Source organism: Lytechinus variegatus, chromosome 16, assembly GCF_018143015.1.
Source record: "Lytechinus variegatus isolate NC3 chromosome 16, Lvar_3.0, whole genome shotgun sequence".
Lineage (NCBI taxonomy): Eukaryota > Metazoa > Echinodermata > Echinoidea > Temnopleuroida > Toxopneustidae > Lytechinus > Lytechinus variegatus.
In genome coordinates, this window is record NC_054755.1 from 7,732,934 (window position 1) to 7,745,047 (window position 12,114).

The 12,114-nt window shown below is 38.7% G+C and overlaps 1 protein-coding gene across 1 annotated transcript; it reads left to right on the plus strand.

Annotated features, from left to right (window-relative positions):
• Positions 1–202: 202 nt before the first annotated feature.
• Positions 203–1,567, plus strand: LOC121430208. The gene has a single exon (XM_041627487.1). The coding sequence runs from the start codon at positions 203–205 to the stop codon at positions 1,565–1,567; it is 1,365 nt and encodes a 454-aa protein (XP_041483421.1).
• The last annotated feature ends 10,547 nt before the right edge of the window (positions 1,568–12,114 follow it).

The following is a 12,114-nucleotide window of genomic DNA, read 5'->3' on the forward strand; positions in this document are numbered from 1 at the left end:
CAACCAATAAGCTGACAGCAATATCACCAGCTTCAATGTACATTTATATATTATGGCAGTAGCAGGAAACTCACTCACTTTCTGCAATCTCTCTCTCTCTCTTTCATTACAAGTGCGAAGCGGTACGACTCCATCAGAGCATTTGTGCTAGGTGGGTCCATGATTTATAAACAGAACCATGGATTCTAACTTTTCTACGGAAATGTCGGACGAGCAGGTAGATGATTTTGAATACGATGACGATGATTTCGACTTCGATGAAGATGAGATTATCAAGCTTGTGTCGCTTGTAATCACATGTATCCTCGGTGTCGTTGGTAATGCAGTCATACTTGTGGTATACAAGAAGAAAAAGAAGAAAACCAGCACGGATGTCTTGATCGTCGCCCAGGCCATTGTCGACGTCGTCGCCAGTGTATTTGCGCCCATGGTTCTCTTTAAGACAGCCTATGCTAGTCTCGTTACCGACGGAATTTGTGTCGTAACAGAGCTGACGGAAAACGGCAGCGCTTTTTCGTCACTCTTCCTAATGATGACGATCAGTGTTGACCGATACCTTCTTGTTTGCCGTCCACTCCGACGTCGAGTCACACTACGCATGGCTACAATCGCATCGGCCCTGTGCGTTATGGTAGCCATATTGATGATGATGCCACGAACGATCTACACCCGTGCCGTAAATTCAGACCTGGAGCTAGAGGTAAATTGCGAATTTCCTCTAAGCCAGCGAGCTACCGTGATTGTCTCTGTGTTGTTTCCAGTGACATTTTTTGTTACGATGATGATAACACTTACACTGTACGGCCAGATTTACAGATTCTTAAGAAGGCAAGCTAAGGTGCATGCGGAATTGGTTGCCAATGGACCAGCGGGAACAGGCGGTCCCGCTCCCGGTGCATCTTTAGTTCCTCTTGATCAAGACACCGCAAACAGTAAATTGCATCAACATACAAATGAAACAGGGATTGAACAGGACTCAGGCAGTTCTCATAGTAACCCTGTTATGGAAGAACAATTAGAAGTACCTATAGACAAGCAGATTGACAAATACAAATCCACAGTTGACGTTGGCCTTAATCAGAACCCGATGACGACTCAGTGCACATCTGCAGGCGTAGCAAAAGGTGCGACGTCAGCAACAATGCAAACTAAACCTGGTAAACCCCGAGTAAGGTTCCCTGTGGCCAGGTCCGTTGCCTCCACTTCTCAGCCTCAGTCGGAAAATTCGCAAGCGGAAGTTGTAACAGAGAAGCAGGATGTAGCGCTGAATCAACCCAGGAGAAGGGTGGCACATATCCGTGGTCGTTCCACCACTAAAATGCTTCTCTTTATTACCATCTATTTCATCATCACGTGGTTACCTCTCATAATGATTACCCTTCTCCAGCAGCGAGTAATTCGAAATCTGACCACAAATTTCATGGCCATCGTTATCGGAGCATTCGAGACGTTCCGAAGCACTAACCACGTTGTGAACATCTTCGTTTACAGCTATACCAACGTCCCGTTCAGAAAAGCGGCTAGGAAATTATTTACCCGCGAGGGACTAAAAAACAAACTATGGTGAACAGAAAAGTAAAAAAAATATCGTCATAACTGATACCCCAGAGAGGGGTGGGGCAACCTTTTGATGTACACATGCACGACAATGCAGAACAACTACAGCACTACCACATATTAAGACCAGATTTTGTTATAGTTAAGAATTGAAACATGTGCGGCATGTTTGCGTTATGAGAATCATTATACACAGGGACAGATTCAAGATGTTCCAAATGAGGAGGGGGGGGGGCTGTTTTCGTTCAGAAGAAAAGTGGCTCTTTAGTCATGACTGATGGGGATTTGTGTCAGGAAAAATTGGGGCAAGCCCCCCCCCCCTCCCCAAAAGGAGGTCTACATTAGCTTATGCGCGATTTTTTCCGCTTTATAGCTACCAAGGGGGGGGGGGGCAAGGGCCGGATGTGCACCTATCTATCTAGGTCCACCACTGCTTACACATAAATTGCGGGAAAAAGAGCCAGAATGAAGCAAACCGTTATTTTTCCCAATATTATTGATTTGCCTCAAAACATTTTCCTTCCTATTTTGGGGGACTCCCTTGGGATTAAAAAATCGTTGAATATGTGCGCTTACATGGATTTTATTCTTTTCACTCGTTTATATATTAATAAATTTCACCCAAAATTTGTTGGCGTATAATATGCGTTTAGTAGTCATTTCAAAAAATAAAATGTTAGTCGCTATAGTGTAAAGCGACGATGTAGTTTTGTTGTCACTATCCACTGGCACCGATATCCATTTTTTTTTTGCTGCCTTAGCATTGCTGTTGACAAAAAAGGACGCTCACAAATAAAAAAATAACTTTAAAAATATTGTTTTATGCCTCTCAATAGAGGGGGGGGGGGCGGGCATGGACCGGATATACCTCTCTTTTGATCCCCCCTTAACGGGGCCATCGTAATGTATAGGGTGGTTGTCGATACGGAATATATATTTTTTTTTGTGCGGAGATAATATTTTATGTTACCTTTTCATCAACACTCCTAGGGATATAATACATAGGTGAGAACTGTAATTTACTGAAAATTAAGTATATGCCTAATGGAAAAGCTTACCTCTTTTCAAAAATTAGCTCTGAAGTCGCAATTTTGAAATAAGCTTTTAAGGATAACTTGCAAACTTATTACTCTACTCCTTTTGCGATTTTTTTTTAATTCAAATCTCCACCATGTTGATTTTTTCTTTGGGGGGGGGGGTGTATTTCGCAAGAGTGAAATGGCCTTCCTTCTATCAAATTATTAAATAGCCTTTCTCCAGAAACAAAAATCAGAAATTTCAATCGTGCCCTAATCTGTAAGCGGGGTGCAAGGATGGGTGAGGATAGGTTTAGTGGACGGATAAGGGAGGCTTATGAAGTATCATTTTACATTATTGTTTTTCATTACTTTTTATGTCAAGTATCTTATTTGGATTTGTATTTTGATTATTTGATCATGTACATTAACCATTGTTGTATGTTTTGGACTCCAGGAAGAACCGCTTTAGTATATTAGAGAGGCCGGTTCGTGGAATAGATAAAGTGCACTATCGCGCCTCGCGATTTCACCACGAACCGTCCGCTCTGTTACGATGCCCACTGTAGCGTAAATAATTCACTTCAAGAAAATATAAAGATACGGGATGAAACTTTGGAATCTGAACTATCGAACGAAAACGCTGGTAAATAATTTGCTCTCCTTGTAGGTGCACTTATTGCTGGTTTAAAAAAAGCTTTTCTTAAAATGCGTTTTCTGCCAAACTAACTTTCCCATCGAAGTGCGCATGCAGAGAGGACGGTTCGCGGTGCGTGCGACGATATTTATATATATATATATATATATATATATATATATTATATATATATATATATATATATATATATATACCCCTCAAAAAAGTTTGGAAATCTCAGTTTGGCCATTAATTTCTCCCAACTCTCAACTTTACACAATGCATATTTTATATGTTATGATCTTGAAGAGCAGGATTTAAAAGTGTTGGATGAGGTCTGACTTGAAAAGCCAAAAAACGAGCATAAACGGTCATGAAGGGTCAATAAAGTACATATTTTTTGTCTGTGCCAGATGAGATGAAAATCCTTTTCAAATCAAGCCCCTGCTTTTTCATTTTCGATGTTTTGTTGGGGATTATGTAGTGATGATTCTGTGAGATAACATGTTTAAGTCGTGGTTTGAAAGATGAATGTTTGATTCCATGTTAATTGTTGATGTTAAGGTGTATAAAAATAAAAGAAGCCGCTGAGAAACTCACTTATCACCTCGGAAAAAAAGACGGACTTTCAATATTGTGTCCATTTGCAACTTTTGAATTTTGACCTTGCCCCACATTTCAAGGCACTGCACCTCCATAAGAACAATAATCATAGCATGTAGGATATCAATTGCACATTAATATTCACTAAAACCGAGGAGGGATTATCGATCAAAGTCAGACTTCCAAACTTTTTTGAGGAGTTTATATATATATATATATATATATATATATTGTAAAGAAATGGATGAAGAGAACAATGGTAGACGTAGCTTAAATCAAGGTTCCCCAGAGCTATCTACCCTTTGGAAAAATTGGTTATGCCGAAAAAATGTCTCTGCCGGGAATCGAACCCGGGCCCCCAGCTTTGAACGCCGGTGCCTTAACCACTAGACCACAGAGACGGGCTAGTGGCTAGGCCGACCGAGATCCGATTGACCGTCAGAAAGACAGATTTTCGACACTATACCAATTACCTTCACCCGACAAAGGTAATTGGTATAGTGTCGAAAATCTCTGTGGTCTAGTGGTTAAGGCACCGGCGTTCAAAGCTGGGGGCCCGGGTTCGATTCCCGGCAGAGACATTTTTTCGGCATAACCAATTTTTCCAAAGGGTAGATAGCTCTGGGGAACCTTGATTTAAGCTACGTCTACCATTGTTCTCTTCATCCATTTCTTTACAATATTTAAAGACCCAGACCGGACCCAAAAATGAAATTGACAAATTATATACCAATCGTAAGCTTATAAGCTACTAAATACAGCAATGTATGCTTTATGCATTTTCATCGCTTCCCAGCTGAGTATTTGGGTTAAGAATATTCCAATTATCGGGCTTCAAACCCGGCTTAAAAAAAAATAGGCTTTATTGTGTTTTTCACCTGCCTCGAGACCGTGACGTCACGTTGTGTAAGAAGCGTCGTGATTCCATAGGTTTGTACACAGTAAAACTGGGTGTTTTTTTGCTTTCAAGATAACGCATTTCATTCTCTTAACTTCTATCACAGAGGGATACACATATATTCTTTCCCACAAGCTTGAATTTATGAAATCTACAGTTGATCTAGTTTTTGCCATATATTTTATTGGAAGGAGATATATGTAATATTTTTGGTACATTTGTATTCTATGAACCATTACCTTTATTTTGATATATGATTGTTTTTACACCGGTCAGGGTCTTTAAATAAAAGAGTTGCCAAAGCTGTTGTACATGTATAGTTTCACACACAAACACACACACACACACCCACACACACACACACACACACACACATATATATATATATATATATATATATATATATATATATATATATATATATATATACACACACACATACCCTCACCCACACACGCGCGTGCGCGCACACACACAAACCCACATAAATTTATATATATTCTGTAGGTAGTCCACGTGTTGGATGTATAATGACGTTAAAAACAAGGTTGATACGTTCGTGCTTTTTTTCCAACATGTAAGTTTATTTGATGCACACATTTTCGTAGCTGCATCATTAGACAAGGACGTGTGTTTTTTGCCGGAAGGCATTTGTTCGAAATTAAGATGATTAACCCTGATTGAAGCTAAACCTAACATTGTTCTCTTCATTCACTTCTATATGATGTCTTTTTTTTGTCTGTGTGAAGCAGTTTTGATAAATCATTGAAGGCTATAAAAAAATGAGCCAGGGGCTTTGCTATGTCAATGCATACGTTAACTTTTGTTAGGTATGGTTGAAGCAAATTACCATTAACAAAAATACGCCAGCGAGTCGTGTGCGTATTCTTGTGTGCTACATATTAATATAATCAAATTATTACACAGAATGACGCACTGAAAATGCTTTTATTATGTTATGTTTCGATTATGGCCTGTGCAATTAAATATATTATATTCCAAATTAATTTCAAGATACATATCTTCTTTTTTTATATACTTGTAATGTGATTAATGGTGATTGAGACGGCGATGGTGTTATGGAGGGGGGGGGGGAGGGCTGTTAATCTTTTCAAGGCCACTTGTGATGGCAGCAAAAAGAGACAAAACAACTGATGAGAGGGGTCACGGGAGGGGATATTATTATGTTATTTTCCGTATATTTTGAAATATTGCAAGCGAGTGAGCCTTAAAATTATCTTTTCGTTCTTCAGTAAGTTGTCATGATACGACATTTTTTTTATAGTATCGTGTAGTTTTTTTATAGTATAATTTCATGACAGTTGGTTATCCATTTGATTATGCTCCCCATTAGCATTGGTAAACGGTCAATAATGGGAATTATATCCCTCTTCTGAAAAGTCATGACTATTCTAGATAAGCGATTGGTCAATTCGTGATCATGTGACAAAGTAAAATTTCAACAGGGAGGACTCATCGCTTCAAATAGCTCCGTATAGTTTTATATCTCCGTATATTTTTTATATGAATTCATGGAGGAACTGCGCATGCTCGATATGTTCTCTTGTTCTCTCAATGTTGAGCTGCGCATGCTCCCTGGCTTACCGGATTCAGATCCGTACCGTTTTCTCGAAAAAAATAAGCAAACGAAATAGAATATAATCTCTCGTCGCCCAAATTACTTGATTTTCATTCATGGAGCGTGGAGCGTTGGGGCCGAGTGGATTAGTCTTCAGACTTTGAAACAGATGGTCGTGGGTTCGAATCCCAGCCATGGGGTAATTTCCTTCAGCAAGAAACTCATCCACATTGTGCTGCATTCAACCCAGGTGAGGGTACCCGGTAGGAAGAAATTCCGTGAATGCTTGAGCGCCTAAGCAGCTCAGCTAAAGCCGGGATAATGATAATAGCAGGGCCCGCTTGTAGAACAGTTTTCGAAACTGAAGTGGCTTCCCTGGGTAAATAAACCTATATTATTATTCATAAAATATAATTCCATGACGGCCATTCATACAGGATAATTAAATTGTGAATAAGCACACCTAACAGGATGAGTCAAGCTCCGATACTCTAGAGCCTATAGCGTCCAGAGTCTCGGTTGGAGTCGCAATAACATTATTTTTCCCTAGAAACTTCGCCCCTCGGGGAAAATACTAATTGCCAGACCAACGTTGGATAAACAATTCCCACTATTCTTTCTCAAAGCCTGATATACTTACATATAATGCTTCAGTAACATTAACATGCCAATCATAAAACTTGTCTTAGCCGTTTGAACATTTTGTCAACCGCCGAATGTCTATGAATATTTAAGTTTTCGTTTTTTGTTTTAAATAATATTTTATTTCTTCCTCTTAATATGATTTTACAATTTCAGAAATTACAAACCAAGATATTCACAAAGAAATTATCGCATATAGAAAATAAAACAAATAAGAGCATATAAAATTCATATCAAAATCATCTCAAAACAATACAACTACAATTTCTTCAAGACATTACAACGAAAGTGTTTTTATGTCAAACGTTATGACTTTTTTAAAGTGCATAATATAAGAAAAAACAACCATAAAGGTACATAATACAGAACAAAATTACCTCAATATTTATATCATGTCAATATTAAAATTATGTTAAATCAAATAAACTACTTTTTTCATGAAACTCCAGTCTTTAAGAGGAAGGTATATATCTTTCACTCACCACACGCAACTCACACTCCCTACCACACAAACATACCACCCCCAAAACACATCCACACACACACAAACCCTCACGCACACAAATCATACAACAGGTAGCACATCCGTTCCGGTCAGTCGATCTGTAACTTGTCTTGTGTCATTGGAAAAAAAAAATAGCTAAACTAAAATAGAGTACGATCAATGAAAAGTCAAAGAAACGCACCAAGTTGTTCCCATTTTCTTAAGTGTACTCCCAAATTCCCTGTTTTCTTGCCTATATGATACTCTTCGTTTCTGTAAACTTTAATCATATCTGTAGCGACAGTGGCTCGCCCTTTTCTGTAGAATTAAAAATTATACGTTTTAGCAGAAAGATTATCCAGTTTATTGCATGTATTCTCACACATTTACCAGATAGACCAATGAAAAATTGTTTTCCAATCATCAATCCTAACCTCCTTTAAATGAAGCTTTTTCATGACCTCCTTCCATAACTGTTTAACCTTAAAAGAATCAAAAAATAAATGTTGGTATGTTCCGACCTGTTGTTTACAAAAGGAACAAAAATTGTCTGACTTAAAACCAAATTGGAAGAGCTTCTCTTTTGTATACACTGCCCCATGTAATAGTTTGTACTGAAACTCCTTTTTTTACTACATATCAAAGCATTTTTCAATCTTGTAAAGGTTTCTTTCAACTCCCCTATTCCAAGATCATATTCACAATGTCCATCAAAAACCTTTAATGTGTACTCTTATTGAAATTGCTCAATAAAGTCATGATATACATATCTGACTTTTAAATCCATAAATTCATATAGGTAACCAAAGATCTTCAGTTCTATTTGAAAATGTTCACTATCTATAATTATAAAATCACTTTGTATCCATTCCTTTTTAATCACAGAAAAATTCTTTGAATTATCATCAGTAGATTATTAGCAGTGAAATCCCGGTTATGGAAGTACGAGACTGGTCTTGGTCTACCTCCTACAATAATATCTGATTTGTTTTCAAAACAAGCATTCATGTATCTAGCGCCCTCTCACTGCGGTATTTTATTTTCCTCTGAATTTTCTCAATGATGCAGAGGTTCAAGGTTCGAGCGAGACCTCATCACGTCTTTCAGATGATGACGTTAAGGGTCGGTCCAGACTTAAACAATCATATCTGATTGATACACGTCTCACAAAACTCAAATACACACACATCCTCACACAATGCGCTCTTTCAATAGACTGTAAATATTCATCTTATGAATCTTGGAATCGGACATCCAGAAGCTAGGGGGAAAGATTATAATACCCTGAAAATTCCAACCCAGTCCATGCTTTGTAATAGATTTGTGAACAATTGGGAAAAAACACGAGGATATTTTCCTTTGATCGGACACCCGATCAAAATACGTTTTCGTATAAATCGCCAAATTTATCCTAAGAAAATAACATGTTTTTATTGTTGTAGTCAAACCTCCAGGGCCAAGGCTTTAATACCCAAGGCCAAGGCCTTAATGCCCGAGGCCAAGGCCTAAAAACCTCAAGGCCATCAAGCCCAAGGCATTTCAAACTTCCGATATAATTATGGAACAATGAGCCAACAATGCTCAGGCGGCAGACATGGCACACAGGGCAAATTGTATAAAAGGTGTGAGCGAGCAAAAAAAAATTGACCCTTGTACATGTACACTAAAATAATTTCATGATAGATTTATACATAATATCAAAATAACGATATAGTTACCTTTGTACATTAGGCGATTTACATTGCAATAGTTATTATTACCACGGTCATCTGATCCTGACATGCCCATTCTCAACGTATGCCTTTCTTCACACCCGGGAGGGAGGGGGGTCAAAACCAAAAATGGCATTTGTATGTAAAAATGACAGTTTGGTACAGACAGATATTTTCAAAACAAGATTATTAGGCTTCAGAATGCGTAGAGAATAAGCGGTTAAAAAATTAAGTCTGAAGTTGTAAAATTCGATCTTCATCAATTATGGCAGTAATCACTGTTAAAAGGGCATCCTTGCGAGATGTTGCCAGTACGAATAACGAGCTCACACTTCTTAGCATTTCATAAAATAATACAAAATTAAATATTCCGAGCTGTTTTTGTAATCATAAAAAAGATAACCTTGTCATCAAGAAATAACAAAGTTCTGGTTATTGAAATAAGGCTTGAATTTCAATAATTTTATAAAATGTAGAGGTTATACGGACTAGCGTTCAGGCTTACTCGACACTCCGTTTTGTTGACGATCTGCCATGCATAAAGTGTTTTGTTAACCGTGCGATAGCTTCTGTGGGAAACCGGTGAAAACACGTTTATTTATTGAAATCATGGAAATACTACGATTGTTTCGAGGGAACAGAACTTTTTTTTTACTTCTTGACCATTTTTTATGATTAAGGTGTCAAATAAAAGAGCAGATACTAAACTTTTTACACATGTGATTTTCTTTTTGAAATAAAGATACCCCTGCCAAATGAGTTTTTGGTATCCTTTCCTCGAATTGTTCCTGTTCACTCATGCGTGAATGAGAAATAATTCAGGAATTTTAGATGAAAGAAGAGATTCTAAGCTTTAATATGGTAGGTCACTTGTATATTGTATTTGTGATTAAATTATGATAAATCATCGATAAATCTCGAATTCGTTTTTTGTCACACCTGCAAAGCAAAGGGAGACCTGAGGCGCCGCTTTTCCGACGGCGACGGCGGCGGCGGCGGCGGCGTCAACATCAAATCTTAACCTGAGGTTAAGTTTTTGAAATGACGTCATAACTTAGAAAGTATATGGACCTAGTTAATAAAACTTGGCCATAAGGTTAATCAAGTATTACTGAACATCCTATTAGAGTTTCATGTCACATGATCAAGGTCAAAGGTCATTTAGGGTCAATGAACTTTGGCCGAATCGGGGGTATCTGTTGAATTACCATCATAACTTTGAAAGTTTATTGGTCTAGTTCATTAAACTTGGACATTAGAGTAATCAAGTATCACTGAACATCCTGTGCGCGTTTCAGGTCACATGACCAAGGTCAAAGGTCAATGAACTTTGGCCGAATTGGGTTTTTTGTTGAATAACCATCATATCTCTGTAAGTTTATTGGTCTAGTTCATAAAAAAGGGAAATAAGAGTAACCATGTATCACTGAACATCTTGTGCGAGTTAGAGTAGTATTCAAAGTGAGCACTGCTGCTATATTGAACCGCGTGATGCAGGTGAGACGGCCAGAGGAATTCCACTTGTTTGTGAGACGCACTGTATATATATATATATATATATATATATATATATACATGTATATACCATTGTTCTCTTCATCCATTTCTTTACAATATTTAAATAAAAAAAGTTGCCAAAAGCTGTTGTACATGTATAACTTTACACATTTGTATTTCTTCTCCCATACATGTACTGTATCGAAGCAATAGCTTTGATCCAGCAGAGGCATGGCGGCTTGTCATTGTTCTAAACCCACCTTCACCCGACAAAGGAAATTATAATTGGTATAGTGTCGAAAATCTGTCTATCTGACGGTCAATCGGATTGGGTTCGCCCTAACCATTAACCCGTCTCTGTGGTCTAGTGGTTAAGGCACCGGCGTTCAAAGCTGGGGGCCCGGGTTCGATTCCCGGCGGAGACATTTTTTCGGCATCACCAATTTTTCCAAAGGGTAGATAGCTCTGGGGAACCATGATTTAACCATGATTTAAGCTACGCCTACCAAAATGTCTCTGCCGGGAATCGAACCCGGGCCCCCAGCTTTGAACGCCGGTGCCTTAACCACTAGACCACAGAGACGGGTTAATGGTTAGGGCGAGCCAGATCCGATTGACCGTCAGATAGACAGATTTTCGACACTATATCAATTATATATTCCTTTGTCGGGTGAAGGTGAGTTTTGAACAATGACAAGCCGCCATGCCTCAGCTGGATCGAAGCTATTGCTTTGATACAGTACACGTATGGGAGAAGAAATACAAATGTGTAAAGCTTTCCATGTACAACAGCTTTTGGCAACTCTTTTATTTAAATATTGTAAAGAAATGGATGAAGAGAACAATGGTAGGCGTAGCTTGAATCAAGGTTCCCCAGAGCTATCTACCCTTTGGAAAAATTGGTGATGCCGAAAAAATGTCTCTGCCGGGAATCGAACCCGGGCCCCCAGCTTTGAACGCCGGTGCCTTAACCACTAGACCACAGAGACGGGTTAATGGTTAGGGCGAGCCAGATCCGATTGACCGTCAGATAGACAGATTTTCGACACTATATCAATTATATATTCCTTTGTCGGGTGAAGGTGAGTTTTGAACAATGACAAGCCGCCATGCCTACCATTGTTCTCTTCATCCATTTCTTTACAATATTTAAATAAAAAAGAGTTGCCAAAAGCTGTTGTACATGGAAAGCTTTACACATTTGTATTTCTTCTCCCATACGTGTACTGTATCAAAGCAATAGCTTCGATCCAGCTGAGGCATGGCGGCTTGTCATTGTTCAAAACTCACCTTCACCCGACAAAGGAATATATAATTGATATAGTGTCAAAAATCTGTCTATCTGACGGTCAATCGGATCTGGCTCGCCCTAACCATTAACCCGTCTCTGTGGTCTAGTGGTTAAGGCACCGGCGTTCAAACCTGGGGGCCCGGGTTCGATTCCCGGCAGAGACATTTTTTCGGCATCACCAATTTTTCCAAAGGGTAG

What these genes read in the sequence shown, in the direction of transcription:
- LOC121430208 (XM_041627487.1), top strand. Translation starts at nt 203, where the DNA reads ATGTCGGACGAGCAGGTAGATGATTTTGAATACGATGACGATGATTTC.